Source organism: Bombus huntii, chromosome 3, assembly GCF_024542735.1.
Source record: "Bombus huntii isolate Logan2020A chromosome 3, iyBomHunt1.1, whole genome shotgun sequence".
Classification (NCBI taxonomy): Eukaryota; Metazoa; Arthropoda; class Insecta; order Hymenoptera; family Apidae; genus Bombus; species Bombus huntii.
The window spans coordinates 12,811,497-12,830,978 of record NC_066240.1 but is presented as its reverse complement, the minus strand read 5'-3'; the positions used below and the strand labels follow the sequence as shown (position 1 = coordinate 12,830,978).

The 19,482-nt window shown below is 30.1% G+C and overlaps 4 protein-coding genes across 6 annotated transcripts; 2 read left to right on the top strand and 2 right to left on the bottom strand.

Annotated features, from left to right (window-relative positions):
• Positions 1-45: 45 nt before the first annotated feature.
• Positions 46-5,283, bottom strand: LOC126863452 (valine--tRNA ligase). Its single transcript, XM_050613636.1, has 19 exons — positions 5,129-5,283; positions 4,849-5,017; positions 4,515-4,688; positions 4,306-4,433; positions 3,988-4,152; positions 3,721-3,922; positions 3,352-3,640; positions 3,160-3,284; positions 2,941-3,086; positions 2,660-2,864; positions 2,430-2,600; positions 2,220-2,341; positions 2,047-2,155; positions 1,697-1,975; positions 1,295-1,627; positions 1,068-1,220; positions 779-982; positions 426-701; positions 46-334 (listed from the first exon to the last, which is right to left on the bottom strand). Exons 1-19 carry the CDS (start codon positions 5,155-5,157, stop codon positions 119-121), a joined length of 3,495 nt encoding a protein of 1,164 aa, XP_050469593.1. The 5' UTR covers positions 5,158-5,283; the 3' UTR covers positions 46-118.
• A 583-nt stretch (positions 5,284-5,866) lies between these two features.
• Positions 5,867-11,136, top strand: LOC126863455 (nuclear pore complex protein Nup133). Its single transcript, XM_050613647.1, has 19 exons — positions 5,867-6,323; positions 6,415-6,754; positions 6,818-7,135; positions 7,242-7,412; positions 7,471-7,600; positions 7,671-7,847; positions 7,915-8,074; positions 8,146-8,317; positions 8,378-8,537; positions 8,612-8,724; positions 8,794-8,900; positions 8,977-9,193; positions 9,278-9,421; positions 9,513-9,714; positions 9,782-9,941; positions 10,014-10,209; positions 10,284-10,478; positions 10,554-10,776; positions 10,871-11,136. The coding sequence occupies exons 1-19, from the start codon at positions 6,229-6,231 to the stop codon at positions 11,002-11,004; spliced, it is 3,414 nt and encodes a 1,137-aa protein (XP_050469604.1). The 5' UTR covers positions 5,867-6,228; the 3' UTR covers positions 11,005-11,136.
• Positions 11,076-14,674, bottom strand: LOC126863469 (uncharacterized). The gene is made up of 13 exons (XM_050613679.1): positions 14,463-14,674; positions 14,180-14,366; positions 13,837-14,096; positions 13,606-13,776; positions 13,383-13,526; positions 13,118-13,285; positions 12,874-13,052; positions 12,568-12,791; positions 12,084-12,496; positions 11,885-12,010; positions 11,635-11,786; positions 11,354-11,555; positions 11,076-11,289 (listed from the first exon to the last, which is right to left on the bottom strand). Exons 1-13 carry the CDS (start codon positions 14,500-14,502, stop codon positions 11,144-11,146), a joined length of 2,412 nt encoding a protein of 803 aa, XP_050469636.1. The 5' UTR covers positions 14,503-14,674; the 3' UTR covers positions 11,076-11,143.
• A 233-nt stretch (positions 14,675-14,907) lies between these two features.
• LOC126863467 (uncharacterized) lies at positions 14,908-19,431 on the top strand. Of its 3 annotated transcripts, none has more exons than XM_050613672.1 (14): positions 14,908-15,105; positions 15,298-15,347; positions 15,427-15,622; positions 15,696-15,861; positions 15,932-16,104; positions 16,167-16,331; positions 16,404-16,989; positions 17,078-17,186; positions 17,278-17,550; positions 17,623-17,823; positions 17,901-18,056; positions 18,138-18,289; positions 18,991-19,204; positions 19,288-19,431. In XM_050613672.1, the coding sequence occupies exons 2-14, from the start codon at positions 15,308-15,310 to the stop codon at positions 19,422-19,424; spliced, it is 2,568 nt and encodes an 855-aa protein (XP_050469629.1). In that variant the 5' UTR covers positions 14,908-15,105; positions 15,298-15,307; the 3' UTR covers positions 19,425-19,431. The 3 variants fall into 3 exon arrangements, with proteins under 3 accessions (XP_050469629.1, XP_050469630.1, XP_050469632.1); XM_050613673.1 differs by having other exon boundaries at positions 15,261-15,347; XM_050613675.1 differs by having other exon boundaries at positions 14,911-15,347; positions 16,404-16,567; positions 16,646-16,989.
• The last annotated feature ends 51 nt before the right edge of the window (positions 19,432-19,482 follow it).

The following is a 19,482-nucleotide window of genomic DNA, read 5'->3' as shown; positions in this document are numbered from 1 at the left end:
CTTTAATTTACAAAAGTATTTATCGATAAATAAAAATAACAGACGTTTGATAAAATATAATTTAATAAATAAGAAAGTAATGTGATAGTGAAATTATGACACCTAAATAATTTAAGTGTTACATTGCACGTAGCGCTGATAACGCATCAGTGATTCGTCGCAATTCTCCTTCATTATTTTTCAGCTTTTCTTTGTTATTATTTTGTACATCGAATGGTACTTTGACGTTATAATCAGGAACTTCCATAGCTTGTTTGGTTTTACGAATAGTATCTATTAATTGCTCCTCCTTCTTGCTAAGTTTCTCTAGTTCTTTCTTTGGATCAATTAAACCCTTGAACACGTACAAATTTTATAATTAAACCCAACTGCTATATATTAACATTAGCTTTTTAATTTATCTTAGTAATAATAATTATTTTTACCTTCAATAGTAGATGTACTTGAACTTTATCTGTGACAGTAATGATAGCACATCCTGTTGGTGGTTCCTCCATATTAAGATTAGAATAAGCAAGGGTTTCTATCAATAATCTATATTCCAGAAGCTTTTCTTTCAAGTTATTACTACTACATACAAGAAATGCTTCAGTCTTTATTTTGTTCGGTAAGTTATACGTTGCACGCGCTGATCGAATATTCTTTATTACTTTGTTGGCAAAATCAACGTCTTTCTCTATTTCTTTGTTTCTCCAATCACACTATAAATCGATCATACAATCATATACTTTTATGTATACAGAAGTTGTGACAAATGAAACGAAAAATATGCTAATACCTCTGATACTTCTGGATATGGACTAACGCAAACACTGGGATAAAGCTGCTTCTTGCGAGGTAAACGTTGATAAAGTTCTTCCGTTATAAATGGCATGAAGGGACTTAACAACCTCAATCCTACATCTAGCGTCTTAAATAAGACTCTTCTTGCTGCATACTGTCTCTTGTTATTATTACCTTGAAAGACTGGTTTCAAATACTCCTAAATAGTAATACATACTAATAATATAATAATTGTATAAGAAAATTATGTATTAAGAAACTTAAATATATAATTATATACAAACCAAGTAAACATCACATAAATCATACAACCAAAGATTATAGCAGGCAGTAGTGGCAGTTGGAAAATCATATTGTGCCATTGCTTCGTCACAGATTTTTACTGCACAACTTACACGAGAGAGCATCCAAGAGTCTATATTTGTTTCACAATGTAGCTAATGATACAAAAATCGATATTTTTATCTAAGTGTATTGATTTTTTATACTGATTTATTGGAATATTATTTACCTGTTTCCTACTGTTATTGTGATCGTGTATTTTACAACTACACTGAGGTAATATTTTACCTTCTTCTACACGAAACATAGATCGTTCTTGTTCACTATAAGATGCCACATGTTTATACCAACGATGTAAATGAGGATAGTTTCTTAAATCAGTACCCAATCTGGTAAAATATTGGTGAACTTTTGTGTCAATTTGTGAAGGGTTATATCCATCTAAATAAGGATAGTCTGCCAAGTAACTATTTAACGCATCTTGCACGCAGTTTTCTTTTAAAGTGTTTTGATACCAATCATTATCACCTATCATATTATCATTGCGGACATCATTAATTGTCTACAATAAAGAAAATGGTAACAATTTTGAAAACCTTCTATGATTAAGAATGTTAAAATTAAGTTTTACCGATTGAACGTCTTCATCATAATCGAAATTAGAGTCTAGGTACATGAGAGAGAATTTCGTCGCATTCCATATTTTATTACAGAAAAATCGATATCCTTGTACGCGAAGAATATCAAGATTAATATCGCGACCTTGCATGGTGTAAGCGCAAAGTGCAAACCTTAAAGCATCGGTCCCACACTCAGGAATTCCTTGTGGATAGTCACGTTTTTGTCCCTCTATAGCATATTTAAGTTCTTTTGGATCCAAATTTGAATCCATCAGTTGTTTATGAAGATTCTAAATGAAAGTAATTAGCTAACAAATAACCTCGCCAAAGTGAAAAAAGAAATGGCAGATAAAATGTATACCTCCAATGATATCCCATTAATCACATCCATAGGATCTATAACATTTCCCAACGATTTGCTCATTTTCCTTCCATGAGCATCTCGTACCATAGCATGCAAATATACTTCTCTGTAAAAGCATTCTTTTAGATGTATGATTATGAAAAATTAAATATAAGAATAAAAATATGTACCTAAACGGTAATTTCCCTAATAACTTTTGACCCAAAAAGACCATCCTGGCTACCCAGAAAAATAAAATATCATGTCCAGTTTCTAGTAATGTACCAGGATAAAATGCTTCAAGTTCTTCTGTCTAAAGTATAATTATTTTATTTTACAACAAACAATGAAACTAACTAGTACATAAGTAAGTTAATGAAAGAAATAATTTGTATGTATACCTTATCTGGCCATCCAAATATCGAGAATGGAAAGAGACCTGAAGAGAACCATGTATCCAGTACGTCAGGATCTTGCTCAACAATAATATTATCTACATTTGTACCTAACTGCTTTGCAGCTTTTTCCTTAGCTTCATTTTCTGAATGTGCACTCACCCAATAATCATCTAACTAAAGAATATGAATTTGTATGATAAGTGCAAAGAAACTTAATTTGATATTTTAATTACCTTTATGTTTTCGGGTATATTAATTATTTTGACACAATAAGCAGGAATACGATGACCCCACCATAATTGACGAGATATACACCAATCTCTTATATTTTCCATCCAATGATACCAAATTTTTTTGTACTGATCAGGAATAATTTTTAGTTCACCGGATTTCACTGCATCCATTGCTTTTGCAGCCATTTCACTACATTTTACGTACCTAATAATAAAAACGATAAATGTAATTTATTCTATTATGTGTTTTAATGATTATAAATGTGTAACTATTAAACTACCATTGAGGCTTCATCAAAGGTTCAACAACGTCTTTAGATCTACTACATATTGGCACTACCATAGGATTGTCCTTGATTTCAATGAACAAATTTCTTGCAGTTAATTCTTTTATTATAGCTGTTCTGGCATGGAATCGTTTCATTCCCTGAACAAAGAAAATATGTTAAAGATGTCAATTCATTTTTAAATCAAAAAATAAAACATGATGTATAATATACTGTAAATTGTCCATAATCTCCAATAATATTTCCATTATCATCGAAGATAGTAATAAATGGTAAATTATATCTCTTTCCCACTTCATAATCATTAGGATCATGAGCTGGTGTAATCTTTACAGCACCTGTAAAAAAAGAATTTTAAATTAACATTGCTTTAGTAAGATTTCTTATTAGATTAGTAGTACTGACCTGTTCCAAATTCCATTTCAACAAATTCATCGGGTATAATTGGTAACTTTCTGTCACAAAATGGATGTTGTACATATTTTCCAATTAAATGAGCATATCTAGTATCTTTTGGATGAACAGCAACAGCTGTATCCCCAAGCATCGTTTCAATACGGGTGGTAGCTACTATTATTTTCTCTTCAGAACCTATCACTTTATAGGCGAATAATACTAAAACTCCAAATTCTATTTTTTCTTGATATCCAGGAATTGAAAGCAATGTCCGACCAGTTAATTCAAGTTTATCAACCTACATAAAGTAAATGTTAAATTCAGAAAAAAACAATCGTAAAGTTAATGGTCATTTGCTATTTAGTCAAAGATATTTACTTCTATATCGGATATAGCGCTTTTTAATGTGCATGACCAATTGACTAATCTATTGCTTCTATAAATTACACCTTCATCGTGCAACCTTATAAATGCTTCTGTAACAGCATAACATAATTTTGGATCCATAGTAAAACAAACCCTGTCCCAATCAAATGATCCTCCCAGTTTCTTCAACTGCAAGTAAATTCTGTTTCCTTTTCTAAAATGTATAATATATATAGATGTGCCATATATTTACATTATACGTAATCTATTTAAACATACTCTTCTTTCCATTTCCAAACTTTTTCTATGAAATTTTCTCTTCCTATATCATGACGTGTCTTCTTTTCCTCTCTCCAAAGTTTCTTTTCAACCACCACTTGAGTAGCAATACCTGCATGATCGCAACCTGGATTCCATAGTGTTGTACGTCCTTTCATACGATTCCTTGTAAATTAGAAAAAATTTTTGCACAAGATTATTATCTACAAATGATTACATTACAATACTTGAGCAAAACAAGTTATATTGCTTTACATTTCCACGCAATCAACTACATATTTCTATACAGTTTATACTATAGTTCAGGTATTATTTTACCATCTTGTAATAGCATCTTCTACAGCATTAGTTAAAGCATGTCCAAGATGAAGAAATCCAGTTACATTAGGAGGAGGTATCACCATGACAAACTTTCCTTTAGGATTTAATTGCAATATATTTTTTCTCTGCATATAAAAATTATAAAATGAGACAAAGAAAGCAAGCCCTGGACTAATTCTTTATTAAAATATGTTTCTGTTACATACACCATATTCTGGCTTAAAGAAACCTTCCTTTTCCCACCATGCATACCATGCAGCTTCAACATATTTTGGACTGTATGCATCAGGCATCGCACATGTAGTATCTTTCTTATCTCCCAAAGGTGTATTTACCATGTATATAGCTGATTCTTTGCATTCCTTTTTCTTTTCAATTTTCTGAAAAGTAAAAACATTTTGAAAATTAAAAACAGAAACAAAACTTTTTTGTTAACGAAAAGGTTACGAATTGCGTAACAAAAAAAAAAGAAGGCCATATGGATAATATGAAACTTAATAATTGAAAATAGGTGAAGGTGAAAGATTTTAATAATCTTACTTCGTTCTTTTCTTTTACTTTTGGAGCTTTGTCACTTTCTTTCTTTTCCTGTTTCTGTTTGAACTTCTCTAATTTTGCCTGTTTTTTCGCCTCCTTCTGTAATTGTTTCGCACTCTTCTGCGGGGTTTCAGTTTCCCCGTTTATTTCCTCAGTTTTCATATCAACCATCCTGCCAATTTTAATTTACGTTCTTTCTGAATATTCAATTACTGTAACATGAATCGACTGACGACACACTTTCAAAAATTGTAACATCAACCACGCACTTTCTCCACACTACCTATTAACAGGAGACTGCAGCCAATTCATTGTTGTAACCACATACCGCACGTACGTACCCAACAAAGTACGTGTATTTATTCATACTTATTCTGTTGCATTTCTTTCGATAAACACAAGGTGGCACGGAGATAAAAATTAAGTTGCAGTTCTAGATTATAGTTTTATTCAAAGGAATAGAAATAAAAAACCTAAAATCCCTAAACGTATTGACCATGGAGCACGACCATATAAACAGGTCCCAACTCTTATTTACTAAAACCAGAGATGAAATTCTCTCTTCAGAGAAAACCGTCCGAAAATTGAGTCGTAAAAAATTAACATGGAAGACAACAAAGCTTTCGTTCTTGTGAGGTAGCAAATGCCTTTGTCTCTATCTGAGACATTCATAACTTGCCATGCATTCTTGTCTTCAATATTGATTTTCGCGGTTTTCCCTAGGATGTAGTATATGAATGTCGAGATCTGTTTATGAAATCGTATGGAGATTATTCGAAACACTTATAGCTATGTAAGGTCATGGCACTTTCTAACAAAAAATATTAATTGAAACACAAGTAACATAGCAAACCGTTACGTACAGGTGTACTTAAAATAAATAAAATGAAACGCTACAAATGGACATACTATTATTATTTCCTATGTTCATGGTACGCCAAATGCTTATATCTGGTAAAATTTCTAATCAACCATATTTCTCCCTAGATTTCGATCACATGGTTTTATTTATTTTTCCTAACTCAACTTATTCGACAATATATGAAATTATACATAAAATTTAGAATGTTCAATGAGAAATAGAGAAGCGAGTAAACCATCTATTTCATTTAATGAATTATCAGTTGTGTATATTTATTGTAAATTTTACTTTATATTGAAAAGTTTCGTTAAACACTGTTAGTGTCTGCGTTTATTTAACTCTATCATTTATTGTTCGTGCCAAGCACATGTAATCGTTTTACCGGTTCATGCATATGAAAAAATAACCTATATAATATTGTATACATAGAGAAATTAGTGAAAAATTGTTATGCAATTTAGAATATTAATTGATAAACCGGTTTCTTTGATGTCAAGTTTTTAAACAAAGAACAAACTATAATGGATCGTACGAGTATAGGAAATTCACTAGGAAGAAATTTGACGTCTCCGCGAAAATGCATGTCAATCGTTCAATCCTTAAGAAAAAATAATTCGTTAGTTTTTTATAAATATTACAAATTCAGATTAATGGAACTTTGCTTATAAATTAGTATTTCTATGGATCTGCCTTATCTTTTTTTGTAGAGCGATAAGTGTATCCGGACGATCGAATCAGTCAGTGCAGATAATATGTAAAACGCCGAACCATGTTGTAGAAAGTTTCGGATCCTCCTTGCCTGTACTTGTTACGGAAGCTTTAACATTTGTAGATAGAAACACAGCTGTTAGCGTTAATATTTCAATAGATGGTTGGGCTTGGCTTGTATGTGGTCGTAGACTGCTTGTGTGGCAATGTAAGGCCACTATCCATGATTCAAAACAAAGGAGAACTTTTAAGAGCCAATGCAGAGAGTTATTGTTGCCTCAAAGTGATTTAGCTCACAAAGCAGAATGCATAGCTGTGTGGTTGCCTCCAGGCCATCAGGTATTTAAATTAAGCATTAACTAAAAATTATTATTATTAACATCTAATTTTTAAAATCATTAGGTGCCTAGTTGCATGGCTGTTTCTCCTGAAGGTATTGTACGGTTCTGGGTTAGCGTTGCCCATGAAGGATCTTCTGTAGAAACAAGTGCAGAACTTGCTGGACAAGAAGTCGATTGTCTTACTTATATTCCTGGTCATGGTTGTATTTTAGCTACAACCACATGCACAGTAGCATTGTTACAACCACAGTTTGTAGGTGGTAAGAATAGTATCAACTGTCAGGTTCTTAGAACAAGTCAAGGATGGCTAGGTGGTATAGGAAGAAGAATGACTTCTCTTATATTTGGAGCTATACCTCAATCTCCAGTCACAGAAACTGTAAACTTTACATAATTATATATATATATATATATATAACTACATTTTTAATAACAGATATAATACAAAAAATATAAAATACAGCAAATGTGTTTTTGTTTCATAGAAATTAGTAAAAGTTACTTGCACAACCTTAGGAGATAGAGGATCAAGGGTTCTTATTTTAGCTGGCTCATCTTTGCAATATTGGTCTTTCCCGCATAATGAGCAAGAGAAGATGGAGTTTGATGAAGATATTGGGTACATTATTTCACAAACTTTCCAACGAGAAATTTGGGTATGTAGAATGTTGTACATATAAAGAGTATTATGTTCATTCATTTATTTTATTTTAGAAATCAAGTGCATGCAACCCACAAAATATGGAAACCTGGTTGATTGATATGCAACCATGTAATGAAGGAATAGTTTTTTTAATGGCAGCCCATTGTGCTGATGCATCACCTCTTATTGAATTTGCACTTGGTAATAATTAAAAAAATTTAGATTCACTTTATTATACTTTTATTACACAAAATAATCAAATATGTCGTAGGTTTGATACAGCTATCTGGTATAACGTTAGCAAATACATTTAAATGGTTTATACCAGTTAAAATTGATTCCATTTCGTATCATAATGATGTTGAATCAACTTTAGTTTCTTACCATTTTATACTACATGGTTGGGAAGCCATTATATACAATCAGTATGAAGTGCTTGTTGTGAACTGTAAGTTAAAATTTATTGTAGGATTTTATGTAGAATTCTTTTATAGTGTTAAATAAAAACATTTTAGGTATATCCGAGCACGAGCAAGATAAGATAGATTTAGTGCGAGGCGGAGAAGATAGTATTCTTGGTGGTGCACTATGTTCAGGAACTCCAGTTTTATTTACTAAGAATTTCGGATTAGTTTCCGTCATACCGTCGGATTTTATATCGCAAGATTTTAATTTGTTCGTTTTTTTTTACATACACCTTAAAAGCAAATAATTTTATTAAGAATAAAATCAATAAATTTTTTTAGGAGTTATGCAGACAATGTTAATACAAGTGTGGATTATAATTATCGACCTAGTTCAGCTGCACAAAATTTTAATAGTCTTATCAGTAATGAAGAAGTTCAAGATATGTATTACAGTTCTGATTGTGCTACACAATTGCGTGCTGCATTTCTCCTTAGTTTACGGCAAAGTGAGGTAAATTTGTTTTACATCGTTTTAAGGTCAATAGTTGTTAACATAATCATTCTGTTGCAGGCTCAGTGTGAAGATATTTTATTACAACTCTTTCCTTTGCAAGAAGAACCAGTAATGGATATAGATGCTAATCTCGACACACTGATTTTAAAAGTTGCTAGAGATCTGATAGACGATTATCCAGCAAATGATCCACGTTGGTCAAATCACAGAGATTTGTGTAATTAAATTTTATATATTTCGTATTTAAATACAAATGTTTGCGCAAATTTCAATAATCATATATTGTTATAGCTATGACGATAAATGCAGTCACCTCTATGCAAATACCTAATCAACTAGAAGGGAAGCAGAAAGCCATAGATTTATTTACAACATTTCTAAAAGAACATGATCTATGGAACAGAGTAAGTTTATTCATCATAATATTATAATTAAATGTATAATACATATGAATATAATATTGTTTGTTTCAGTTCTGTGCTGTTACTTATAGAGGACTAATTATGTCTACACCACACGTTCTTGCAGAATATGCAGAAAAGATAGTTGCGGCACTAACTATATATAATCTCCAGAACAAGTAAATTTTTTCAATATGTATTTTTGTATATGAGCTTTCTTTCTATGGATAAATTGTCATTTTTGTTTATTTCAAGGTATACAGATATTATAGATACTATAATAGAACAAACTTTAAGCCCTGAAGCGTACATATCTGACGAATTAACAGCACGTGATATATTTTATCGTCAAGTCAGTACTGTACATCGTTTTCTTCCTACTTTAGTAAACAATGCATCAGAAGTAACTCAGTCTGAAAGACCCATTCAACAAGTAGCACATTATATTATGCAAGTAAACGCTATATTATTAGTAAGTATATATCTAATACGACTTTAGTAATAAAACAGACAAAATAATTTTAAAGTACAATTGTTAAATACATGCTGCTAATAGGGTATCCTGCATGAAGTGGTGAAATACCGGCAACATAATGCTGAACGATTTATTCCTACGAGATGTTCGAACGGAATAACTGAGTATCTTCCATGGACAGCTGCAGTTGGAAAACATGGGTTAAGAAATTGTCTCAACACAATGGTTAATATTTATATATTATAACTTTTCATAGCAAAAATAAGAAAATCATTATTAGAGAAAGATTTCTTCAGTATTTAATTTTTTATTTCAGTATAATGTAACTCTCAAGCATGGCATAACTGGAAGCAACGATTCAACAGTGAGAAATGAATTATATGAACAATTAGTAAGTTATATAGACTTAATATTAGATGGCCGAAAATGTCATTTAGAAAGTGTTAAGGGTACAGAAAAGTTTGAAATACTTTTGAAGCAATACGAAACAGATCGAATGAATCTAATTCAACCTTTAAGTATGTATTCTTTGTTAATTATAATTTATGTCGATAGAACTAGATATTCATACTAAATAATTTGCAGTAAAGGAAGAACAATACGATAGTGCTGCAATGTTAGCTGAAAAGTATTGCGATTTTGCGTCCCTGATACAGATATGCGAATTAACTAACAATAAAAGCCAACTGGATGGATATATGAAAAAATTTGCAGCTCAAGATTTCGTAGGATTTTTATTCTCATGGTAAGCTTCTTTTATAGACAATAATATAGGAACAAATATCTTCATTTGTATTATAATATTTTTTTATCATAGGTACGTGAAAGATGGTCGCCAGGGTCAGTTAGTAGAGAAATGTAGACGCGGAGGTACCATTGAATTGTCAGAAAAGTTGGCAGAACATCCAACTCTATCATGGGTACAATCTGCTCTCACGGACGATTTACGCTTTGCTGCTAATACGCTTTATTCTTTAGCAATTCAAGAAAGTGAATTAGTGACACGTAAGAAGGTACACACTCGTTATATTCTATCTTTTAAGCTATTTAAATATTTTTATTTATGAACTACTCATCTTTTTTACAGTCCATACTTTCTTTAGCAAAATTGGCCCTTCTTGCTTCGGATGATTTAGAAGAAGAAGTGAAAGACTGTGTAAAAAGAATCAATAATGAATTAGCGCTAGTAGCTTATCAAGAGGAATTACCAACTCAAGTACTTACTACATATGGTTATGATGTAGAAAAATTACAAGTATTTACACCGACTGAATTAATTACGGTACTTCATTCGACTATAAAATACATTTATTTTATAAAACACTTGATATAAATATCACATATATAATTGATGTAGTTGTACACATCTGAGGATAATATTGATGCAAATGAGTACGACTTCAAGAAAGCTCTTGATTTGCTTGAGTATGTGGAGCAAGAAGATGAAAAAGTGTCATTGAAATTGCAAATTTGGGCACGAGCTGCTAAACGGGATCAGTGGGATACCCTAGGAAAGAATCCTGAACAACAAGTACAAGAAACAATATTTTTCAAATTAATGGACCTTGCACATTTTACTGGTACCTTAATAATTTTCGATTTAAAAAAATAATTTAATTATTTAAGTTAAGTAATATATACCAATAAAATATATTCTGTTTTATTTATAACAAGGTGATCAAGTAAACGAATTTCTTCCACCAGTTGATATGCTTTTGGTAGAACCTGAATTGGGAGATCTTGCTGCATCGAGTAATTTTCAATTCCTCATCAAATTTGTGTATGAGTATGCATATAGCAATTATTAATCTACCTGAACAATTGTAAGTAAAGACAAAATTTGTATTTTTCTAAGTAATAAATAAATTTCTACGCAATATAATAGTATAAATTTTATAGTAAAAAATTTTATAAGTATCCACAGAAAAACTTGAAATATAATAAATTTCACATGAATACTCGAAATACAAATAAGGCTGAAATATTTAATGAGATCAATACTGCATTTTTATCCGCAGAATTATCATAATGAACATTTTGCTGATTCGTTCTTATGATATATCTTACTTGATCCGGTGTTTTACAGTCTATTTCTGAAATTTTTATTATATTAAAAAAACTTTGCTAGATGTATTATTCGTAATAGCTAATAGTTACCTGCACATTTATATAAAGAAGTTACGTTTTGCGTACGAAGATAAAAATTAGGACAAGACGAAGTACTAGTACATTTAAAGTGATCAGTTAATGTAACTTCTTTGTAACCAGATAATTCTGCACATTGTAAATTTTGTTTATCATTAGGTTCAAATCCTACCCATATACAGGCATTCATTGTACCATAGCCAAAGGTATGAATCTGAAAAATTAATATTATAATAAGAATGAAAAGCAAAGTAACGATATTTGTAAAACAGTCCGTTTTTTTAAATACAAACCGTAACTATTATCTTTTTCATATTTCGTTTCCAGTGTGAATGTATTCTGTAAGTAATAGATTTTGAAGGACTAATATAATCCTCCCATTGGGGAATGACATTTTTATTCATATTTACATCTGCAATTGTCGCAGGTCGTAGTGTTCGTGGAACTAAAAATGTACAGAGAGAAAGAGAGAAGAAAATAAATATTTTACATTTAAAATTTTATGATATATATCATATTGATTACTTAAGTAGTAAAACGTACTTCTCGATACGTATTGAGTAATAGTGTCAATATTGGAATTTTTTATTATATAATCTTCCTCCCATAAAGTAAATGATTCAAATAAATTTTCGTTATATGGGGATACATAATATACAAAATGAACTTCTGAAAAGTTAATGGAAAAAGAGATTATTGAAATTAACTTTTTGTAATTCATGTTTTAAATTTATATATTTACCTGGATGAGCGTGTTTTAGTTGACGCAATAATATTATTACTGATTCTTTCTCATTATTGGACATGTGAGCTAATGGAATTAAGAGTATAACTACCTGACCAAAATTTCCAATTATTTGATTTTTGTAATTGTACTCCCAAGTTCTTTTCAAGTAAATAGATACCGTTTCCAAAACTCGGGTATAATTAAATTTCGTAGGCCCTATAAATATATTATTCACCATCACATAAAAGAAAGTAATAAATATTTTTATGAAACAATCAATCTTACACGTTGTATTAGTAAAATTGTTTAATGCTTGAAACGCAATTGATGGACTGTTTGTAACATTTAACAACCATTCTCCTGAAGTACCATGTATTATTCCCATTTTTGACCCATACATTGATACATCCAAATCTTGTATAAGAGTTCTAAAACATACAGAGTTGTAGAAATAAAAGTATGAAATACAATATGAAATATGATATACACTGTAGCTTACGAAAGAAAGTCTACTGTATATTCTATTGTCCATGCACCATCGAATACAATCAGTGCTTCTACTTGAGGTTGATTTATTTGATGACAAGGTAATTTAGGGAACAAATGATTCCTTGCATAAGAATAAAATTTTTCAATTGCAATATCAACCAGTTGTTGCAATGCTTCAGGAGAAATATACGCAATGCTTTTACGATAAGCTAACATCTGAGCTATGGCATAAGTCTTACAAACGATATTTGCAAATTAAAATATAGGATAATATAGATATAAATATACTATAACTTCATTGATAATTATAAGTAACCTGTTCATTTAAAATAGTCTTTGGCACTGCATATAAAAAGGCTTGTGCTCGATCGCAAGCTTTCACGTTTGCATTAAACGTGACACCTTCATATGAGTAATACATTTCCAAAATTTGACTAAGTCGAAGGCTGTAAAAGTCCTGAATCCAGGTTGGTAAATAAGTTGCAATAATCATCCCTGAAAAATTTTACACATAAATATTTGATAGATATTTAAAAATACAGAAGATATCGTTAATTTACCATCAATGCCTCCTATTAATTCAGCTCGAGTTGCATCAAAATTGTTATGTAAACTTGTAAGATAATAAATTGTCGGACGCATCATACTTTGCCAGAATCCTGTTGCACCGAGAGTCATATTATTTGCTAGTAAAGGTCCTTGGTACACAACCATTTCCGCTAATTCGCCTAATTAAACAGGATCTTCGGTACATTAATACCACATAACACATGTATATCATTATATAGTATGTAATGTAAAGTATAACATAACAATATTTTATACCTGCAATTGTTGCCAACCATATATTATCAATTTTCATAGATGAAACATTTAAAGTATTGTACCACATAAATGGTTTATGAATCGCTCGACTTCTTGGAAGAACAAAATCGACCTCTTCTTCATTAAATTGTAAACTATATGTATCTGTAGAATTCATTTCTAATGTAAAAGGAACATTATCAAATGAAACTTTACGATGAAAACAAGTATAATGATGTTATACCTGAAGGAGGTATATCCAAACTTGTGATTAATTGATTTACAGCAACATTTTGATGTTGGAGAGATGCAGCAATTGCTCCTATAATTGCACCAGGAGTAATAGTACCATATTGTGTTAGAACCACTCCTTGTTGTCTTGGACAATTCCATGTATCATTAAACATAGTATTACCTGAATAATAATTTTTTATTCTTATTACTTTAAATATCTTCTTCCCTTTTTAATAATTACCTGTTAGTTTTTCTGTGATATGACTACATGATTTATGTTTGCTTTTATTGTAAGGTTCTAAAATTGTATTTGAAACAGCTTCATGAAGCATACATCGCTCTTCTTGTGAAAGTATATGAACTGGCAAAGCTTTTGTATTTCCTGGAACTAATTCTTTTATCAATTCATGTTTAATATGTTGTGTTCCAGTCCCACTGAATGGAAGTACATCTTCTGTAACTTGAATATTCTGTTGATATTCAACACCATCGAACTTAAATCTGTAATTTATAAAATATATTTACTATTTTGCAATAAAACAAACAGATATTAATAATTAGATGTTACTAATAATTAGATTGACCTGTGTAATATTGATGAAGACATTATTCTCATATCTGTTATTGAATAAGATTGTTTTTCCATCTTCTGTATGATGTCTACTAATATACGCAAGTTCAATGGAAGTCGGGGATTTAATATTCCATTATTTCTATAACATTCTCTGAGTGATTTTGGTATAGTTGTTTGCGACCATATTAATTGTAATTCTATTATGTAAAAAAATGCTTAGTATAAAATTATAATTTTACAACTAATGTATTTTACAACTAATATATATATTAATATATATTGCAACAACTTACCGCACCATATTATCAATAATACAATTTTATTAAATGCCATAATTACATTATTAAAAAGCCATACTATATTATTGAAAATCTAACATTTACACTTTGTTCATATCTATTTGAATCTTATAATGATTCACTGACATGTACAAATCAAAAAAACTCATCGTCTATTTGATACTTGATAAGATAATCATAAGTAGAAACACCTAGATTTTTTTAATGAAATTCTTAAGTTTACAAAGAGATTTTTAATTATTAACAATTCTAGTCGGCTATTATACTATAAATATTAATTTAAATTTAAATTAGGAAGGAATTATTATATTGCTTTAATAAAAATTTATTTATTTGTATAATAAAATATACTAATATTTAATTTTTAAAGAATGTAATATATACAAACAATAATAGACAAAATTATTTAATTAATTTAATTATTCAATTAATTATTGATTGACTCTATTTGTTTTGGAATTTTGAAAATACCTGTTTTAGTAAAGATACCTGTAATAAAGTTGGAGTTGTTACTCATGTATTATCTTATCTAATAGGTATCATGATATCTTTGGATAGGTGTGGTATATTGCTTTGCTGAACAGAGTTGGAAAGATATCATACATTCTGTATTGGAAGTAACTGAAAATCATTTGCGGTAAGTATTTTATAATTTCCTAAATGTAATTTCATTGTTTTATAGCTGTTTCTTCAAGTATAAAATATATTTAGCTAAATACAATATATTCATATATATTTTTATATTAGCTTGTATTACTTTGTGGTAATCAATATAATGATATTAAATTATAGGAAGTTAATATTAATTTCACATTTTATACAAATCCAGTTGCAGTAAAATGGCAAAATTTTGGTATTTTCTTATCTTTATCACTTTAAGTAAGTACTTTTTATCAATAAATTATAAAGTCCAAAGCAATATAGCTTGTTACAAAATTTTATTATTGTTTACTTTTAGCTGTACGTGCACAAGAGAATGCAGCTCGAAATCTTTCACCATCTCTTCGAGAATGTTATGACAACAAATATCTTTTGGAAAGAGATAATAGACTGCCGCACTCTTTAAATACGTTCATTGCGATACTTCGTAAAATTGAAAATACAGAAGGTCTTAATATGGATCTGAGAAGTTTATCTGTTGCACTTCTGCATCGGTAAGTTCAATATATGCTTTAGAGAAATAGTAATATTGAGTAAAGAGATAATTTTATTGATTCTGATTTACAGTTTTCGACAAGATGGTATTGCTCCGAATCCTGCTATTCCTAATCAAGATGGAATATCACCCTTTGCACCAATTGCTCATCAATTTTATCGTTTTGCTCAAACTCTACGTCTTATACCAGGAGATGCTCTCACGTTTCCTAATAATAGTATCACAGATGTTGAAAGGGTATGTATGTAATTTAGACTGTCATATTATTTTGTATATATTTCCCTAATAGTTAACTATTACATTGTAGTGTACGTTACACTTTATGTTATCAAGTAGTATTGAAATTTTTCAAAGAGGGGACGAAACAAAAGTTTGTAGACTTGCTGATACGTACAGATATCCGAGGGATATTAAAAATAACGATAAGGCAATGATTAAAAATACTGCTAATGATGTAGAAACTTTATCATCTGATGAAATGTAAGTAGAAAAAGTCCGCATAATGTAATTGATATCAAAAATAAAATATAATTTTTATACAGAAAAAGTATGACTAACGGGAGAAATGAAGGTAACAATGTTACGGTTGATCCAAACTCGCGATACCCAGAAGTACCGCCTAATCATCCAGATAGTGCACGGTATAGAGGTACAGAACCACTATCTCTTAGTGAATGCCCTGTAGAAAATGGTGTTGTAAAAACTCCGTAAGTTAATAATTTATTGAAACAATTAGATGAATTTAATTCATTATTTTATTAAAATATATACGTTTTTAGATGGGGTACAACTTCGTTTGGCTTAGTACTAGCTGGAATAGCTGCAGCTACACAACCAGAAACAACCAGACTTCCCGAGTTGCTATCAGCGGATGTTTTAAAAAAGAACAATTCAGATGTAATGGATCGATCTTTAGAAAACAAGTGGCTTGCGACTTTAGCTGGTAATATTAATCTTTTGAGATATAAATCATTAATAAATTATTCTATAAAATACATGATATTCATTATTGAAATTATAGGAGATTTGGCAGAAGTAGCTTTAAGGCAAGGCCCTAAAAATAAAGATATCAAACTTAATGTTGGATTAAATGGCCATTGGAATTCCACTGCTTTGCCACGATGGTATTTCTTGAATTCTAACAGTAATTATGAGATGACAACAGCAGAAATCAGAGGAGATTTAGATGGCTTAATTTTGGCCAATGAAACTGGCAAATGGTATTCTAGAATACCTAATTTGAGGCTTTCACAAATTTTTGACATGTACTATAGTCCAGTAGGATTCTTTGACTCATCTATTAGAGCATGCAATCGGAGAACACTGTTCACATCTGTTGCACCAAATGAAACATTGGTTGCACAGGTAAGTTAATTTTATATCACAATATTAAAATGTTTAATTAGTTTATAAAACAAACATTTTTTGTTATTGTTAATATTCATTTTTTCAGACATATAGTGCTTCTATATTGTTAGAGGATCTAGCACACGCAACGCTTGAATATCCGATAATTGAAAAATTGTCAGTACAAGCAGTAAACGAATTAGTGAAATATGTGCGTAAGTATTAGAGATGAAATTTCATATAAACGATTCAGATATATTTGTTAGATTAAACATAAAAGATTTATTTGATATAATATTTTTATAGCTTCATCCATGAATAAAGATCTTTCATGTACTGACACGGATAAATTATGTAGTTTCAATCAAATGTCTGTCGATTTAACGATTATTTTGGACACAAATTGGGAATTCTCCATAATAAAACCTATTCTTGCACATTTATTGGAAAACATAAACATAAATCAATTTAATTCCAACTTCACATTAATAAATGGTCGAGATGGAACACCAATGATTAATAGTACTTCTAACATTTTGGATTTCCACGCCTATAATTCATCTCATTACTATGGAAATAGTATGTACTAAACATAAATTAATAATAAGTGATAAATTACAACAAAATTCGCTGTGAAATGATCTTTTTCAGGCACTCGTGGTTTTGATTTAGCTAAGTCGCTCAAAGAATTGGAAGCATATCTAAAAAATAAACTGAATGCCGAACGTGCTCGTGGTGTTGGTGGAGCACGTTCTGATATTGTTTTAATTGTTCCATATATTTCTGATATATCTAAAAATGACAAGCAATATTGCTTGCAAACTATATTGCGAATACGAGAATATATTCCAGGTAAAATTTTATATCACTACAATAAACTTTTGAATTAGATGAATACTTGTATAGTTTATTATTAATTATTCTTTCAGATACAATCATACTTTTTATGGCCTCATCCAAAGATCCGTGGTCCGATCTAGTACAAAATCATATGACAGATTTATTCTCTATTAGTACTTCTATTGGTAAAGACACAGAAGAAGCTTTAGAACCAATAAACAACATAGTTTCAAGAATGAGGCAAGGTAAACAAAGAAATATCAAACTGACATTAAACTTTTCATATATAAATTAAAAGAATGACCATGGTGTAAAATTTGTTATAGTTCCCAAGCGTTTATTTAATTCCCAGTGTGGATCAGATTATATTTCATCTGGATCTTTGAATTCATATGATGATTATATTGTACCAAACGGTATTAGTTTTTATAAATTACATCCCAATTACTTTTTTAACCATAATACAGCAATAGTAAAAGTAAGTTCCTTTCCTTTTAAATATTATTAGTTATTCTATACTATATATACACAACTCGCGAAATCTAAAGACGAAAATCTAGAATAACAAAATTGCGTTGGAGACCTTATTTTCAAGAAAATCAACTTTACAAACTTTTCGAGTATACCATGTATAGTATTGGTAACTGGTGGTACAAGCGGAAAGGGGGTGATTCTACGCCAAAAAAGAAGTCGAAAATATAGAATAAAAATTCTTTTTTTAATTTCTTTTTAAATCTACAGTGAGATCCGTTATAACGAGACGTGATAAAGTGCACGCGTACCGAGCGAAAATTCAAAGTTGATTTTTTCGAAAATAAAAATTTTTATTCTATATTTTCGACTTCTTTTTTCGCATAGAATCACCCCCTTTCCGCTTATACCACCAGTTACCAACCACCCTGTATATATATATATATATCACGTATAAGCGTAATTTCTGGCTGAACAAGAGACAATGGACAAGAGGTTATTCTACATACAAAAATAAATCGAAAAAACACAATAAAATTTTATTGTTTAAGGTTTCCTTTTGTGGAAAATAGAGTTCTGTTATTCTTGATTTTGTCTTATTTTGAGGTATAAAATTTCTTTCGACTTTACTTTATTTGGAATTTAGGACCACGGTATATACTATAGTAATATTATTAATATTATATCATTATAAGTAATTATTTTCAGATCCAGGGCTCCGAATCAGATAGTTTAGTTGTGTGCTCATCACGAGCACCATTATACGCCAATGCAACAGAATCATCAAAATCATGTGCATCAATATCCAATGATGTACATAGTATTACAGTTTCTTGTGCTGATGCTACTTTCATTCGTGATTGTCCACCACTATATATATCAGTAGCTTCAAACTCCACAAGTATTTCTTATAAATGTACTGGTAAGTACATTGACTCATTTTAAATTAAAATGACACAAAAATAATTTAATTGATGTTGATGATAAATAACATTTCCTTTTTAGATCCACGAGTTTGCAGAATTCCTACTATGATAAAATACACTATATCTTACGAAAACATGGTGTGTGCCAATGAAGCAATTAGATTTACATTTAATATTTCTATTTTGATGATAGTTTTAGTTGTATTAAATATGTAACAATTGGCAAATTTTATATATAAATTTAATGAAATGACTAATCATATGAAAGTTTTTG